The sequence below is a fragment of the Suillus paluster genome (genome assembly GCF_016628075.1).
Source record: "Suillus paluster strain FC165 chromosome Unknown EDB91scaffold_36, whole genome shotgun sequence".
NCBI classification, from domain to species: Eukaryota; Fungi; Basidiomycota; class Agaricomycetes; order Boletales; family Suillaceae; genus Suillus; species Suillus paluster.
This window is the reverse complement of record NW_024537596.1, coordinates 89,968-107,206: the sequence shown is the minus strand read 5'-3', so window position 1 is coordinate 107,206 and position 17,239 is coordinate 89,968. Positions and strand designations below refer to the sequence as shown.

The 17,239-nt window shown below is 47.4% G+C and overlaps 4 protein-coding genes and 1 non-coding gene across 5 annotated transcripts; 2 read left to right on the top strand and 3 right to left on the bottom strand.

The window, feature by feature from the left end:
- Nucleotides 1–202: 202 nt before the first annotated feature.
- Nucleotides 203–522, top strand: EDB91DRAFT_1055267 (uncharacterized protein; the record flags this gene model as incomplete). The annotated part of the gene is made up of 2 exons (XM_041313901.1): nt 203–394; nt 442–522. The coding sequence occupies 2 exons, from the start codon at nt 203–205 to the stop codon at nt 520–522; spliced, it is 273 nt and encodes a 90-aa protein (XP_041175883.1).
- A 590-nt stretch (nt 523–1,112) lies between these two features.
- EDB91DRAFT_1140986 (small heat shock protein) lies at nt 1,113–2,007 on the bottom strand. The gene is made up of 3 exons (XM_041318986.1): nt 1,695–2,007; nt 1,414–1,633; nt 1,113–1,354 (listed from the first exon to the last, which is right to left on the bottom strand). Exons 1-3 carry the CDS (start codon nt 1,832–1,834, stop codon nt 1,256–1,258), a joined length of 459 nt encoding a protein of 152 aa, XP_041175882.1. The 5' UTR covers nt 1,835–2,007; the 3' UTR covers nt 1,113–1,255.
- Nucleotides 2,008–5,090: 3,083 nt separating this feature from the next.
- Nucleotides 5,091–7,191, bottom strand: EDB91DRAFT_488970 (uncharacterized protein). Its single transcript, XM_041327444.1, has 13 exons — nt 7,054–7,191; nt 6,645–6,983; nt 6,546–6,578; nt 6,476–6,495; nt 6,410–6,424; nt 6,323–6,361; nt 6,244–6,272; nt 6,172–6,185; nt 6,084–6,119; nt 5,858–5,917; nt 5,665–5,799; nt 5,380–5,611; nt 5,091–5,321 (listed from the first exon to the last, which is right to left on the bottom strand). The coding sequence occupies exons 2-13, from the start codon at nt 6,763–6,765 to the stop codon at nt 5,234–5,236; spliced, it is 822 nt and encodes a 273-aa protein (XP_041175881.1). The 5' UTR covers nt 6,766–6,983; nt 7,054–7,191; the 3' UTR covers nt 5,091–5,233.
- A 661-nt stretch (nt 7,192–7,852) lies between these two features.
- Nucleotides 7,853–7,930, bottom strand: EDB91DRAFT_t75. Its single transcript has one exon. It is a non-coding gene; the product is annotated as a tRNA-Ala (tRNA).
- A 5,828-nt stretch (nt 7,931–13,758) lies between these two features.
- On the top strand, nt 13,759–14,647 carry EDB91DRAFT_1083124 (uncharacterized protein; the record flags this gene model as incomplete). Its single annotated transcript, XM_041315582.1, has 3 exons — nt 13,759–13,862; nt 13,921–13,995; nt 14,050–14,647. 3 exons carry the CDS (start codon nt 13,759–13,761, stop codon nt 14,645–14,647), a joined length of 777 nt encoding a protein of 258 aa, XP_041175880.1.
- Between the last annotated feature and the right edge of the window lie 2,592 nt (nt 14,648–17,239).

The window sequence follows — 17,239 nt, the reverse complement described above, 5'->3', positions numbered from 1 at the left end:
CGAGATCATTGCACCATATTTTGAAAGGAAGAAACAAGAGCTCGGCTTACCCCAAACACAAAAATCAGCGTGGCAAATTGACGCATGGTCAGTTCATCGATCCCTCGAATTCCAAACATAGTTGAAGGAGAACCATCCAACGATTGTGCTGAACTTTGTACCTGGAGGGTGCACAGGCTTGTTTCAGCCTTGCGATGTTGGAATGCAGCGAGTTTTCAAGCATTCATTAAAGCGATCGTACCATAGCGATGTGGTGCAGGAGATATCACAACAGCTCGCACACGACAAGGAGGACTTGGTCATTGACAAGCGCGTTGCCGTTATGCGCAATCGAAGTGTCACATGGATGTGGGACACATTCAAAACTGTGGGGAAACCCATCATTGTAAAGAAGGTAAGAAGGAAAGAAAATGACTGGCACATACTGAATCATGATTGTAGGCATTCGAGATGTGTCGCATTCGCGAATTTAACTTGTCATACGAGAGCCTTACTGGCTTTGCTGCACGAGACAAGTTGTGAAAGTTGAAATCAGAAGACCCTCATTTTTGGGAAGAACTCACCAAAGCGAAGCCTCAAGAAACTACAGACACTACAAACACAAACGAAGATATTGAGACGGAGGTGGACCTCTACGACGACACATCATTTGACGATACCGATGTCCCGTGTGCAGCTGTCATTGCTGATATGGTGGGTGCTGGTGTTGCAGCTGGTATTGAGAGGGTGGACGGGAGGCTTGGTTCAAAGACGGACGCAGAGAGCTTGGAGTTTGAAGGTGGCAATATACAAATTGTCCAGCCTGAGAACAACCATAGTGAGGGTGGCGCTGATGTGGCGGAGGAGTTAGGGCGGGGAAGAAGAAACAAGAAGGCCAATACTCTGTATTCCCACACGTTCTGGCGCCATCATGACGACGGCGAGATTTGAATTTGAGTACTGAGTCGAGAAACATAGTTATGGCGTAGTTAATCAAGTATTAGCGGAAGCAAATTCTGTTCCCGAAAAATGAATTCGACAAACTGAAATGTTACGTGTGACATAGGGCTAATTTCGACGCCGACACGCCCTTCTGTGACGCGTGACTATCGAATTGAATGAAATGGTACAGTACTTCGATTCGAAAAAAAAAAACACAGGTAGAGTATCAACTATTGTACAAACGCGCCAAGATTCCTTATTCCACCTTCAAATGGTGCTAATGATACAGATTTGAGGCCATTATGGGTTGGAGCAGGCAGATAGTGCGGCGTCTTCACGCGATCTCAACCCGCTGGGGTTGCTGGTCTGGTCCAGCATTCGGGAAGCTCACCGTGAGCACTCCATTCTCCATCTTCGCATGGATATCCTCAGCCTGTGCAGTGAAATCGCCATAAGCACCGAATTATCACACAAAATCTAGGTGGTGCTCACCTTGATTCCCTGAGGGAGCAGAAGGGTCCTGGAGAACTTGCCATGCGAGCGTTCCTGCACCGCATAGCCGCCCTTGTCATAGTTCTCCGAGCGCTTCGACTCCCCGGATATGATCAGGCGGTTCCCATGGACGTCAACATTGACATCTTGGGGTTTGAGACCGGGGAGCTCGAATGTTGCGGTTACTGTCTTGGTCTCAGCGTTCTCGTGTAGGTCCATCCTATGTTTATGCGAGTCAGCGCCATCGGTGTTGAGTATACTTATAAAGCCATTGCGCTTACTTGGGCAACATTTCATTAGAACGGCGAGTCAAGGTATTATTGCCCTTAGCAGGCGAGGGACGGAAACGGGCGTCGAAAGCATCGTCGAATAGCCTTTCAAACTCAGTGGATGGGTCGCAGAACATGAGCGAAAGAGACATGATTAAGCGAAGATGTGATTGATGTTGAGAGAAGGCGTGACTATGAGGATTGTTGGTTGAGCTTGGATGAGGTCTGGGCGACTCTGACCAACACTTATATACGCGTTATGATATCCATGATGATACAGGAGTCCCGTCGAAGTGTCTGGTATTTCGTGGAATGGGTATGTGCCATCAACGGCATTCTATAACATTCGAGAAGCGGGGAAGACGTTATCCTTATTTGAACACAAGCGCCTATTTACTATTTACTGACATTTGGTTTATCACCAAAAAGGAAATATGGTTTATTTGGCTTTATTGAATTTCAACACTGTTGACAAAGTGTTTGAACTTTGCCCAATTGGTGGATAAGTTCCACCTATATTGCAGGCCTGTAGGCTGTTTGCGGGCAATTCTCTGCTATCGAGAGAAGTGTCCTGAAATACCCTGCAGCTGCCACATAGCCTTGCAAAGATTCATTGGAGCAACTCTCCATTTATTGGAGGTTTGTACTAGCTTCATCAGAGAAGTTAGCTACTTGCATTCGGACGTATGAGGGACTGCGTCGAACGCACATGTCCTATTCTCATACTCTGCCTGATACACAACCGCACACGCATGGACGGGTAGAACAGCGTCCGTCTGTGCTGGAAGCCCTGCTCGTGACTGAGCAATTCGTCATTCACATATCGTGAGTAATTCATTGACTCACACAGATGTTTCGAGGAATGACAATGTATCGAAGGCCTGGAAAGCGCTGTATGCGCTGCACTTGGTGGAGTCAATATTGGGCGTCAATTCATGGCGCCCTTCACCAGAGTATTAAGGTGCATGCACCACTATGCAGCCACGCACGTAGACCAAACATGCCATGGTTTGTACACAAAGTTTACGTCATGAAGGTCAACGGCACGTAAGTATTTCCAAGTTCCAACCCGTCGCCTCTCCTGCTCAATATGTAGCCATGCGACCCATCTACCACTGTAGTTCCTGTCCGATCAAGTCTGACACGAAGTCCATCCGTCCCTGCCTAGGACGCTCTTCAAAGGAGTCTTCTTCGTCTGAACATACAGAGAGTACAAGAGCAGTGTCAATTTGAATGCTCATGAGTTCGTCGTCATCGAGTTCGTCATCCTAAACACCATCATATACATCGATCCAGTGCAGAGGCACCTGGCCATCTTTGGGGTTGAAACAAGTTTTGCGGCCTAAACTGTAGATGGACGCCATAGCCGAAATGAGTTCATATCCTCGCGTCTCGGTAGTGTGCTTATAGTTTTTGGCATTACGATCAGGCCACGCCTCTGGCGATCACAGTGCCCCTGGCAAGTGTTGCTCCGCAAACTGGATAAGCCATTCTGGAGAGACTGCATATCCGTAGAACTGCAGGTGAGACTGCCTTTTGGGACAGCCAAGCTTGAAGAGTCGCCGTCTGATGGAATCGCCGGTCCATCGTGGTGGTGGCACAATCTTATGACCGCTAGAAAGAAAACAGCTGATGGGAGAAAAGATATACCTTTAAGGCGTCAAACAACTTTGATAGGAGAGAAGACATGTTCTTGATAAAGAGGCAAGGACGACTACTAACTCTTGGCCCCTTGTGAGTGGTATTCAACGTGGGGAATCGACGAAACGGAGTACTGAGGTCCGTGCTATTCCTGTAGGTGGCATCGTATCAAGTTGTGGACAATCGATAACTTGTAGTCTCCTCGAGCGCGCTGATCCACAATTGATTTTTATTTCAAACAGCGGGACATCTTCTGTCCACCGAAACACAATCGAAGCTATGTGCGGGTATTAATGAATAATGTACAAACCATGACCCCTTCCACAGCTCATCGAACTGCTGCTTCAGCACCAGGGTCCACCTCGAGTCACCCACACACTGCGTCTCGTCTGCCTGCACAGCCTACTTCGCAAGAGAATCAAGGGCATCATCAACCTGCGACTACCATTATCAATCCACGACGGCACAAGGGCGCCATAAATCAACCGCGGCACAAGCACATTGCCAATCTTTCGTGTACCACCCTCTGTCTCGACCTAGACCGCCGCTTTGGTACCTGTCCCCGGCCCCCTCAGTCGCATTCGATATCGAGGCAGTGAGGTACGGTGAGGCTTGGAAAGCGGATGTTTAAATCTGTACTGCCAACGCACAATCGAAATGGGGTACATTGGTTACCTTGAAGGCCTATACCCATTCGTGCTGATTCCGCAAAGTCAGTAAGTGTCTCAAGTCCGTCCACCCGTCTTTCAACCCCTTTCACGTACCCCAAAAATCTGTTTTCCGTGTTCTCGTACATCGTATCACGCATCGAATCGTTGACTGTTGATTGTTCATTATCCATAGTGCTTTGTTTCTTTCGACGCTTCGTCAAATGCTGTTTTAATCCACCTTCCACCTTCCATCTTCCGTCTCACCGTTTGCTCTATATGTATACGCGTATAATAATGACTTGGCTCTGTAATGATGCGTTTTGACCTCTCATGACTTAGTTTTTTGGAATTAGTGTATTCATGTTTGAAGTAGTGCTGGTTCGTGTATTGCGTTGAAGTTGAAGTTTAGATCTCTTCACCGACTCTTTACGGAACGCAGTAAATATTAGTGCACAGAAGATCTAGATTGGTCGTGGCTCTGGACAGCGTCGGGCGGAAGTATGTTGCATCCGCGGAATCAACTCTGGCAAGTATTCTGGAAATTCGAATGCTGATCTCAAGAGATTCCCTCGAGAACTTGGCATCTAATCCATAATCGATCATGATGTCGTTCGTTATCGGATCTGGTTTGTCTGGTGTTTTATTTTGTGGTGCTACGTATTGGTAGGTCCCAAGTCACATACGGGGAAACTCTCGCGCAAATATCGTCTGTTAACAGAGTCATCTACTAGTAGTTTGGAAGTGTGGTACACGCTGGTCTTCAGGTTACGCTAGCGCAGATATCTGTCTATGGACATCCGGTCTGCAGTGTGCACGGTATATATCAAGGACTTTGATTCGAAAAAAAATGTGGCACTGAGCATTACAAGGCACTGTTCTAAAATTGTTGAATGCAGTATACTACTCTATAGGCGAACGAAAACTCCCTGCATGAGATCATGGTATACAGCCTCTTTTATGGTCCTCACAATCTAAATACTCCCGCTCCCTGCAGAGTACGCGACGGGTATTAATCATACCAACCATTTGTCGTGCTACACAGTAAGACTAGTCAACACGTGTACGCGCCCCTGGAAAGCAAATGAATCTGTGTCGGTTCCTGCACCGGAGTCAGCCATGACCTTAGCGTGATACTCTCGAACGCTAAGGATGAGGCGTGGTCCCAGCACAAACATCTGCACGAGCAAGAAAATTTGCAGAGCACCATTGTAAACCTGATTATCCATGGCATATTGGTTCTATATATATGATGAGCCATGGTCAAATGCAGAGGTCGGTGACAGGTTGGCATACCGCTGAGATCGGTGAAAGCAAATAAACGAGCTGGAAGCAAGAAATAGCAAGAAAGCTAGCGGGCGAGGGATCTTCAATGGAAAAGGAGGGCCACATTGATATTATGAGCTCACCTCGCAAAGTAAACCACATGGGATTTAATTAACACTGTGAAACAGTCCCCGATAATCCCTCCTGCTGATTCTCGTCGCAGTTCACGGAAATGTTTCACAGCAATCCAGACCGCGAGACACAGTGCAAGGACCTCCCATACAGTGGTTATTATCCAAGTAAGGGAATCCAGAGATAGGGCATTTCCCTCGTATTTAATATTGCACAGGTAGGTGCCGGAGAGAATGAACATCTCTAGTATTCGTCAATGAGCACGATACACATCTTTCATCCATAATTAAGCTTACCCGCTGAAGTCTTCCTCGTGAACATTGCTGCGACCACTACGTCGAAGGTGTTGGAAGCCAGGAAGACGACGACAAGAAGTATCACTACTTTGCCGGATTTCTGAGACATGGCATGCAACCGAGCGATCATAATGACTTGCATGATATTTCAGTCAAGTCGACATCACCGAGATATTGCAGCTGCATAGCTCACCGCCCAAAATTACATTTACGACGACGTCCATCCAATCTAGGGCGACATAACCAACATAGCCTGATAGAGTCAGGTGGTGATCAGCCTCGGAGGATTATGCATTCAACTCAAACTTACAGCTGTGGAAATCATTACATTGAGCCAACAGGTTGGCTAAGAATCTCACTTACCCCTACATGGGAATGCTGTTGATTGGACGGTAATGGCAGGCATCAATACAGAATACTCACTGCATCTGTCATCGGGATTGTTGGAACAGAGACTGTATGCCGCCGGTCAGAAGAAACAAAGACGGTCAATGTGAGGGGACGAACCCAGTATGCTCAGGCTGATTGAGAGAAATGGCCGATTAGCACAACACCGATTGCTTAGCCGCCCAAACATACACAGCATATATTATTCCAAGATAGCGCACCTAGGATATTGTCAAGTCAGACAGCCACACTTATAATGCAAGTTACATACACTGAGATATAGAGCAGTCATCAGGGACCAGCGTTGCCTCTGGCGCGAATTAATTGTATTATCAAGTTGTTCTTCGATTTGGCTCACCCAGACCAGTTCGACCTATAAACCATTCTTAGCGAGATGACTGCTCCGGTAATGACATTAACCTACCTCTTGTCCGAATGTCAGTGCTAGAAATGCCATAAGGATATCAGCAGTTCTTGAATACTATCTTGCTCACCCCAATCGTACACTACCCCAGCGGAGGCAGCAACTGTGAAACCACAGCCAAGGTTAGATCGACACGTCAGTGTCATGATACGACTGGCTCTCCACGAACCTCCAAAATAGCTGGAAACATGATACGACTGGATGGACGGCCACCAACTGGGATCGTTTGAGACCAGGGTCATGTTGTTCGAGGATGCGTGTGAGGGAGCCACGAACTTGAACTCAGACATTATAAATATGATATCTGTCCCTGCTCAACTAAATGCAGCAATAAATTTTCAAAACAGATGTGAAATGCAAGATGTATTCATGCGATTGACGCATCGTCGGTGTTGCATCATTTGATTGAGTTGCCCGCGCATGTAAGTATTACCGCGCCTGTAAGTATTACCACTGCACGAACGACTCCGAGCAGGAAGCGCGACTTCTTGTGGAGTCATGGTTACCTCTAGGAAACGGAAGATCAACGGAGTCGTGGTATTTAGTAAACGACAACCGGCGTGACGGGAGAGACGTACAAATAATCAAAGAGAATGATAGTAACAATAGGAATGCTGGCGCTGTGTGACTGGGGAAGCCATTTGGTGAAGTTCGGAGGGTAAGGGAAGATTCGGAAGCGGCTTGGCGGGTGTATCATGAATTGGTTGGGCACAGACCATGCAAGCGCAAAACATCCATAAAGCGTTCCAAGGTAAACGCGAGGGTGCTGACTCGTTGAGTTAGCCTTCTCCGCTGCATCTGTACAAATTTCCCTACCGAGACTCTTAAATAACATTAGAAAACGTCCCTCATGAATTCTGATTGATAAATGTTACTCACCCGACTTGCGTATGTTTTTGCATAAATGCACCTCGAAGAACATGTACGTACATGTCCTTGAAGATACTTAATTCAAAAGGAAGAATGGGCTAGTGACGGTCGAAAACACTCGAACTTCGCTATCCTGCCGGACACCGCTCCTCCTGAGCTACTCGATGGGCGTGGATAAATAGGGAAACCCCCCAAACGTGATATTGATTTGGATACATGATACATGTAGCCTTACTTTTCTCCTGCCCTCGACACTGATGTATTGTCATTTTTGATATGGGTGCCATATAATCGATCATGGAGATGATATCATTGCTTTTCAGATCCTGAGCTTATTGGATGCCGACGATAACATTCGAGAAGTGGGGAAGGCGTCGAGTTCCTTGCAAGACGCCTATTTACAAGAAAGGAAAGATAGTTTGTGTTGGACTGACTTCGATATGAGACAAAGATTCGACGAGATTCGGCAAAAAGTATGCTGCTTGTCGAATCAAATAATAAAAACAGTGGACAAATCCGGACTTGAACCGGAGACCCCCCGCAGTCACATGCTAAGCGGATGTGATAACCAGCTACACCATGCCCAGTGAGTGATCCATGTCCCCTTGTTCGACATAAGTGAATTTCCTCTACAGTTTGTAGGACATATTAGGTATCGGGTGTGTCAGTGTGATGTCTGGTGGCGTGAGCTACATACCCTCCAGTTGTTCACATACCGTCGCGGAGGTTCGTTTGGGTGATCTCCGAAAACTTGTGCGCGTCGACCGACCGTCAATGTTCCTTGGAACCTGACATTTATTAGCAAGGGAGTATTAAGGAATGCTGCACACGCAGTACCAAAAATGTGCTGTCAGCTGAAACTGGTCGAACGCTCCTGGTACTGACTCAGGATCTTCAAATTCGAAGCCGAGCTAGCAGATCTGAATTGTTGGATATCTCATAACTGAATTCGAAGAGATACGGTGAGAATATGGGTGCTCAAGATCTACTCAACCCGTCATAGCATGGGATAGAGTGTACGTGATTAACGTTTAACTTCTATGATCATCATCTATAATAATAAATAAATCTATAAAGTAAGGGAGAATGGTATGGGGGAAGGGGTGGGACGATTTGGGCATTTCCGCGTAGCGCACATGGTGTCGCCAGCGTCGGTTTTTTCGTTTACAAGCCGCTTGGAATGCTTATTTCGCTAAGGTCGCTGAAAAAGGGATCCCATGTGGTTCTGTCAACCGGAGTTTGAAGTTGCGAAAACCATTGTCCCTTACTATACGAGCTCACTGTCCAAAATTGGGAATTTGTAAAAATTGAGCCAAAACGGGATACACCAAGCAAATAGAAAAATGTGAAAAATGCGAAAATAGAAAGATGGGATTGGCAGGTGCTCACTGGCCCTCCATTTTGCACAACAACAATGATTTTATATATGTACTGTAACTGTGAATACATGATAAATAGTAAAAATTGAAGGACAACAAGGGATTTTGGGATTTTTGTGGGGAAAAGAGAAAAGAAAACACCAAGTAGAAAAATGTGAAAATGCAAAATTGCGAAAATATAAAGATGGGAAAAATTGGCAATGGGTAAACAGGGGAATGGGAAGATGGAGAATGGAAAAATGGGGTGAATAAGGAGGATGGGAGGATGGGAGGAAGATAGGAGGACAACAGAAGGATGGGAGAACAATGGGAGGATGGGAGGACAAGAGGAGGACAAGAGGACACAATGGGAGGATGAGAGGACAAGAGGATGGGAGGACAATGGGAGGACAATGGGAGGATGGAAGACAGGAGGACAGACAATGGGACATGGGACATGGGACATGGGACATGGGACATGGGACACGGGACACGGGACACGGGACACGGGACACGGGACACGGGACATGGGACACGGGACAAGGGACAATAGGACATGGGACAATGGGACAGTGGGACACGGGACAATGGGACACGGGACAATGGGACATGGGACAATGGGACAGTGGGACATGGGACAATGGGACATGGGACAACAGGACAACAGGACAACAGGACAACGGGACAATGGGACAACGGGACACGGGACAACAGGACAAACAACAGGACAACAGGACAATGGGACAGTGGGACAGTGGGACAGTGGGACACAGAACCATGGGACAGTGGGACAGTGGGACACAGAACCATGGGACATGGGACACAGGACACGGGACACAGGACATGGGAGATAGGAAATCAAATAATTGGGAGAAAGTGTATGAGTCAAACTGTTTGTGCAACATCCCATAACTAAAACAAAACTATATAATGTAAGATGTAAGAATTTATTTATTTCTCACAAGTAAATAATATGCAGACACAGTGAGTCAAAGCACTAAAGGTGCCTCCAGCAGAGCACAAAGTGCTCTGCTTGCTTCCTGTGCCGAAGGCACAACGGGCTTGGACTCGTCTTAAAAAGTAAGGGAGAAGGGAGGGGGGCAATGTGGGAGGATTTGGGCATTTTCGCGTAGCCCACATGGTGTCGGCAGTGTCGGTTGTTTCGGTTGCGTCAGTTGCGTCGGTTGTTTGAATCCCTTCTCCCTTGGAGCGCTGAAAAAGGGAATGCCATGTGGTTCTGTCAAGCGGAGTTTGAATTTTGCGCAAACCTTCGTCCGTTAGTATGTAAGGGTTGACTGATTTGGCAGGTGGCTCCAACAACAATGATGTATATGTACTGTAATTGTGTGTACATATAAATGTAGCCACAATAGGATAGAAAAAGAACACCAAGCAAATAGAAAAATATGAAAAATGCGAAAATGCGAAAATGTGAAAGTGTGAAAATGCAAAAATGCAAAAATATAAAGATGGGAAAAATGGGCAATGGGTAAACATGGGAATGGAAAGATGGAGAATGGAGAAATGGGTGAATATGGAGATGGGAGGATGGGAGGATGACAGGGGGATGGGAGGACAATGAGAGGATGAGAGGACAAGAGGAGGACAAGAGGACAGGACTACAGGAGGACAAGACAATGGGAGGACAATGGGAGGATGGGAGATGGGAGGACATGACAATGGGACACAGGACATGGGACACGGGACACGGGACATGGGACACAGGACATGGGACACGGGACACAGGACACAGGACAATGGGACAATGGGACACAGGAGATGGGAGATGAGAGATGGGAGAATTGAGGGGAAAGGCATGAGTCAGTAGCAAGACACAAACAGTTTGACTGAAGGTTACCTGGGACACTGGCTTGCATCCCGCTGGCCGAGGCACGAGGCCACGGGATTGCAAGCCAGTGTCCCAGGTAACCTTCAGTCAAACTGTTTGTGCAACATCCCATAACTAAAACAAAACTATATAATGTAAGAAATTATTGATTTGTTATAATTAAATAATATGTAGACACAGTGAGACAAGGCACTGAAGGTGCCTCCAGCAGAGCACGAAGTGCTCTGCTTGCTTCCTGTGCCGAAGGCACAACGGGCTTGGGCTAGTCTTAAAAAGTAAGGGAGAAGGGAGGGGGGGAATGTGGGAGGATTTGGGCATTTCCGCGTAGCGCACATGGTGTCGGCTGCGTCGGTTGCGTCGGTAAGGTCGCTGAAAAGAGGATCCCATGTGGTTCTGTCAAGCGGAGTTTGAATTTGCAAAAACCGTTGTCCCTTACTATATGAGCTCACTGTCCAAACGTGGGAATTTGTAAAAATTGAGCCACAATGGGATTGGCAAGTGCTCACTGGCCCTCCATTTTGCACAACAACAATGAATTTTATATGTACTGCAACTGTGAATACATAATAAATAGTAAAAATTGAAGGACAACAAGGGATTTTGGGATTTTTGTGGGGAAAAGAGAAAAGAGAACACCAAGCAAGTAGAAAAATGTGAAAAATGCAAAATGCAAAAATGTGAAAATGCAAAATTGCGAAAATATAAAGATGGGAAAATTTGGCAATGGGTAAACAGAGGAATGGGAAGATGGAGAATGGAGAAATGGGGTGAATAGGAAGATGGGAGGATGGGAGGACAAGAGGAGGACAAGAGGACACAATGGGAGGATGAGAGGGCTACAGGAGGACAAGAGGATGGGAGGACAAGAGGAGGACAGGACAATGGGACATGGGACAATGGGACACGGGAGAACAGGACAACAGGACACAGGACATGGGACAATGGGACACAGGACATGGGACATGGGACATGGGACATGGGACACGGGAGAACGGGAGAACAGGACACGGGACATGGGACACAGGACAATGGGACACGGGAGAACAGGACAATGGGACATGGGACACAGGACAATGGGACATGGGAACAGGACAATGGGACATGGGACACAGGACAATGGGACATGGGAGAACAGGACAATGGGATATGGGACACGGGACAATGGGACATGGGACAACGAGACACGGGACATGGGACAATGGGACAACAGGACACGGGACAACAAGACATGGGACAATGGGACATGGGACAAGATAATTGGGAGGAAGTGTATGAGTCAATAGCATGACACAAACAGTTTGACTGAAGGTTACCTGGGACACTGGCTTGCATCCCACTGGCCGAGGCACGAGGCCACGGGATCGCAAGCCAGTGTCCCAGGTAACCTTCAGTCAAACTGTTTGTGCAACATCCCATAACTAAAACAAAACTATATAATGTAAGAAATTATTGATTTGTTATAATTAAATAATATGTAGACACAGTGAGACAAGGCACCGAAGGTGCCTCCAGCAGAGCACGAAGTGCTCTGCTTGCTTCCTGTGCCGAAGGCACAACGGGCTTGGGCTAGTCTATAAAGTAAGGGAGAACGGTATGGGGGAAACCGTGTGAAACGCGTATTCCGCGTAGCGCACATGGTGTCGGCAGGATCGGTAAGGTCGCTGAAAAAAGGATCCCATGTGGTTCTGTCAAGCGGAGTTTGAATTTGAAAAAACCATTGTCCCTTACTATACGAGCTCACTGTCCAAACGTGGGAATTTGTAAAAATTGAGCCACAATGGGATTGGCAAGTGCTCACTGGCCCTTCATTTTGCACAACATCAATGAATTTTATATGTACTGCAACTGTGAATACATAATAAATAGTAAAAATTGAAGGACAACAAGGGATTTTGGGATTTTTGTGGGGAAAAGAGAAAAGAGAACACCAAGCAAGTAGAAAAATGTGAAAAATGCAAAATGCAAAATGCAAAAATGTGAAAATGCAAAAATGCAAAATATAAAGATGGCAAAAATTGGCAATGGGTAAACAGGAGAATGGGAGGATGGAGAATGGAGAAATGGTAGGCAACAGAGGGATGGGAGAACAATGGGAGAATGGGAGGATGAGAGGACAGGACTACAGGAGGACAAGAGGATGGGAGGACAATGGGAGGATGGGACATGGGACACAGGACAATGGGACATGGGACAACAGGACAATGGGACAACAGGACAAAGGGACACAGGACAATGGGACACGGGAGAACAGGACAACAGGACACATGACACGGGACACGGGACACGGGACACGGGACACGGGACACGGGACACGGGACACTGGGACAATGGGACAATGGGACAATGGGACAATGGGACATGGGACACAGGACAATGGGACACGGGACAACAAGACAATGGGACATGGGACATGGGACACGGGACAATGGGACAACGAGACATGGGACAAGATAATTGGGAGGAAGTGCATGAGTCAATAGCATGACACAAACAGTTTGACTGAAGGTTACCTGGGACACTGGCTTGCATCCCGCTGGCCAAGGCATGAGGCCATGGGATCGCAAGCCAGTGTCCCAGGTAACCTTCAGTCAAACTGTTTGTGCAACACCCCATAACTAAGACAAAACTATATAATATTTTGAAAATGTAAGATGTAAGAAATGATTGATTTCACACAACTAAATAATATGTAGACACAGTGAGACAAGGCACCAAAGGTGCCTCCAGCAGAGCACGAAGTGCTCTGCTTGCTTCCTGTGCCAAAGGCACAACGGGCTTGGGCTAGTCTATAAAGTAAGGGAGAAGGGTGTGGGAACGTCTCTAAAAAGCAAGGGAGAAGGGTGTGGGAACGCAGCCACCCACACATGGATGCCACGTTTCATCGCATGGACACCATGTTTTTTCGCTAAGGTCGCTGAAAAGAGCGATGCCATGTGGTTCTGTCAAGCGGAGTTTCAATTTCCGAAAACTGTCGTCCGTTACTATACTGTCCAAATTGGGTCATATGTACATTTCGCTTGATTTGGCAACCTCATGTGGTTTTTTTTTTCAGCACCGACTGCACCAGACGCAACGCAATGCAACACAACACTGCTCTACCATTCCAGCAGCTCCCAATCACCTGCCGTCGCTTCTGATCACCTGCCATCACCTCTCACCATCAGCTATTAAATCCTGCTGCCTCTCAGTGCCCTCAACACTTCACCATGGCCATTTCCTGCACTTCCCCAGCACCTGATACTGGCTCGGACGCGTTTTTGGCCGCGTCACGTGATGCGGAGCTCCCTGTCAAACCGGGTCACGTCACCATGTGAGTTTTTCGGTGTCTGTTTTTGTCTGATCACACAATTTACAGCAGCTATTCCCAGTGCTTCCTCAGCACCTGATGCTGGCTCGGGTGCATTATCACGTGACACTCCGGTCATGCTGGGTCATGTCACGAGGTGAGTTTTTCTCTCTCTCTCTTTGTCTGATTGTGTATTTATGGTAGCTACAAGGCAGGAGCCCAGACCTACTGTCGATTGGAATGCCAGGCTTCTGCAGGGCTTTGATGCAAGTTTTGCTGCCCGCCTGCAGCAACGTCATCGCCAGCCTGTCAACATGCTGGCCCCACCTCCCACCTCCACAACTCCTTCAGTACCCCCTCCTTCAGTACCCCCTCCTTCTGAGTTGTCAGTGCCTGCTGTGACTGACTGGTCTGCTGAACTCCGTCGCCGCTGGTCCGAGAGTCACATCACGCATCTTGAACAGAGACGACTCAACAACCCGTATGCTAAGGTCACCACTTGGCAAGAGAATCGCAATGCTATGGATCAGACAATCCATGACCTCCGACGATATAACGTAAAGTTGGCAAAGGACATCATGTGGTGGGAAGAGCAACATGAGCAAGACCTCAAGAATGATGATAGGGATGTGGATACCTTCTGCTCTCAGTTGGAGGAGGCACGTAAGCATCAAAAGCATTGCAGGGTGGTGGATGCTTGGCGAAAGCACCTCTTTGAGCAGAAGAAGGGAAAAAGTCGGGAGGAGCGTCGGCATTTGGATGAGCTATGCAAGGAGGGCCCTCCACCTGGCTGGGAGCCTTCTGAATAGTTTTTTGTGTTAGAGTTGTTCCTATAATAAGATTTGATTTCTGATTGGTGAGAGTGATGTATGAAATGGGTGATGTGACATTATTGGAGCAGTAGGAGGATGGGAGATGGGAGATGGGAGATGGGAGATGGGAGATGGGAGATGGGAGATGGGAGATGGGAGATGGGAGATGGGAGATGGGAGATGGGAGATGGGAGATGGGAGATGGGAGATGGGAGATGGGAGATGGGAGATGGGAGATGGGAGACAGGAAATTGGAAATTGGAAATTAGATAATTGGGAGGAAGCGTATGAGTCAATAGCAAGACACAAACAGTTTGACTAAAGGTTACCTGGGACACTGGCTTGCATCCTGCTGGCTGAGGCACGAGGCCACAGGATCTCAAGTCAGTGTCCCAGGTAAACTTCAGTCGAGCTGTTTGTGCAACATCCCACAACTAAAACAAAAGTATATAATATTTTTTGAATGTAAGATGTGAGAAATTAGACACGGGACAATGGGACACAGGACAATGGGACACGGGACAATGGGACACAGGACAACAGGACAACGGGACAACAGGACAACAGGACATGGGACACAGGACAACAGGACAACGGGACACAGGACATGGGACAATGGGACACGGGACACAGGACAACGGGACACAGGACATGGGACAATGGGACACGGGACACGGGACAATGGGACATGGGACAACAGGACAATGGGACATGGGACACAGGACAATGGGACATGGGACACAGGACAATGGGACACGGGACATGGGACAATGGGACAACAGGACACAGGACAACAAGACATGGGACAAAGAATTTATTTATTTCACAAAATTAAATAATATGTAGACACAGTGAGGCAAGGCACCTTTTGTCACGAATTCCTAACACAAATCATTTTTCATTTCTTGGTTTTCCTTCGGCTATGTCTCATAACCGAACCGGTCACGTGACACCTCTACCTTTCACACTATCACATCATCACCATGTCACAACTTCACCCCTTCACATTTCACCAATCACATCTCCGATCGGATCCCCTACGCCCAGGGCTAGAACTATATGTCTTCCTATCACTTAATCTCCAGTCTCTGACATCATTGCTTATATATCGCGACGTCATACTACGTCATGCGCAGTATCGTACGATTCTTTCTCATTGGCTGATTATTTACAGACTCAGATAACTCTGACTCAATGTTATGTATATAGGTAGGATAGTTAGCGTAGTTTCTCTTTAGACTTAACCTCTTCGTTCCTACCCAGTGTAGACTCAGACGTTCACTCTCAATATCATCTCTTTGCTCTTATCCTTGACAAGTCCTAGTGGTTGTGTTAGGCCTTTACCATTTGGTGAACGCTGATCATAACATTAGGTTAAGTCTTCTTACCACTCCGACTCGAACTTTGTCCTGGACACCTTGTCCTCGATAAACTTCACCTGTGCTATTCTGCTGAGAATTTCTCGCAGATTACGTTTCCAACCATCTTTCCCAGACGCGCACTATACCATTTTCTTTTACGTTAGTCTTTTGTAGAAGTAGACCAGGCCCTTGCCCTACGCAAGCCGCCAGTCTATAAGGAACAGTGACACTTAGGTCCTGTCTCTGCACGCCTGCAGTTAGGTCCAAAACCCTACCGACTGCACGCTACCTACTTTTCTTTCGTACTATAAAGAACGGCACTCGCGGGTCTTACAACCCTAGTTACTTTACCTTAGGAAGTTTTGGGTATTGAGAAGACCCAAACTTCACCGCGTCGCTCCCGAACTCCTCTCGAGTTCTATCTAGGTTGACGAACCGCTACACGCGCTGTATTCGCACCTATAGACATCATAGCTCCCCCTTGGAGATCTTGTCTCGTCAGAGACCGGGCCCTACAAATCCATGACAACGATACCTGTCGGGAGAACAACTGCCCTTTCCTTCATGTCCGAGCAAGATTGGAGAACAATCCAATCCCCCGCCCCGCACCACGCACCAATTCAAGGATGGCAGACACTAGGAGCAGGGCCGTCGGGATCTGCAGAAAGCTCCACACCGACCCTGTCGAGGCCAGGCTCTGTGGTAGCGGAAGGCATCTTAGGCCCTCAAGGGACTACCATCACCCACGAGAACATTTCGAACGCCATATTCACCGTAACCGCAGCAGAAAGAGATCTAAACCAACACCGGTACAACGAGTTGAAAGATCATCTCGCACTCTTAGCCGAGAACCTAAACAGGGTGGAGACAGAGAAGAACGAGTTAGCCCAGAGGCTAGTAGCAGCAGAACAAACGATCACGGCTTTGCAAGCCTTTCGTACGACAACGCCAACAACACCGGCGTTTACCTCTGGAGTTTCGAGCTCTGATCTCAAGATGGCCAAACCTACAGAGTTCACAGGAGACAAGAACTCTATCGACGTTGACACCTTCCTCTCTCAACTCAACCTCTACCTCACCTCCTATCCCACTGCCTCTGAGCTCCAGAAGAGTTCCTGTCTTATTTCTTTCTGCAAGGGCGCTGCAGCGAAATGGGGAGAAAGTGTCTCCAGAACGGCCTTAAGTGGACGACTCGGATCGTACGACCAGTTGAAGAATGATATGCAAG

Coding starts and splice junctions, on each gene's coding strand:
- EDB91DRAFT_1140986 (XM_041318986.1), bottom strand. CDS start 1,834: ATGTCTCTTTCGCTCATGTTCTGCGACCCATCCACTGAGTTTGAAAGG. Junction 1,634..1,694: donor TCTAATGAAATGTTGCCCAA/GTAAGCGCAATG, acceptor GCATAAACATAG/GATGGACCTACACGAGAACG. Junction 1,355..1,413: donor TGCTCCCTCAGGGAATCAAG/GTGAGCACCACC, acceptor TTCACTGCACAG/GCTGAGGATATCCATGCGAA.
- EDB91DRAFT_488970 (XM_041327444.1), bottom strand. CDS start 6,765: ATGTCTGAGTTCAAGTTCGTGGCTCCCTCACACGCATCCTCGAACAAC. Junction 6,579..6,644: donor TGTTTCCAGCTATTTTGGAG/GTTCGTGGAGAG, acceptor GTGGTTTCACAG/TTGCTGCCTCCGCTGGGGTA. Junction 5,612..5,664: donor CACGAGGAAGACTTCAGCGG/GTAAGCTTAATT, acceptor GACGAATACTAG/AGATGTTCATTCTCTCCGGC.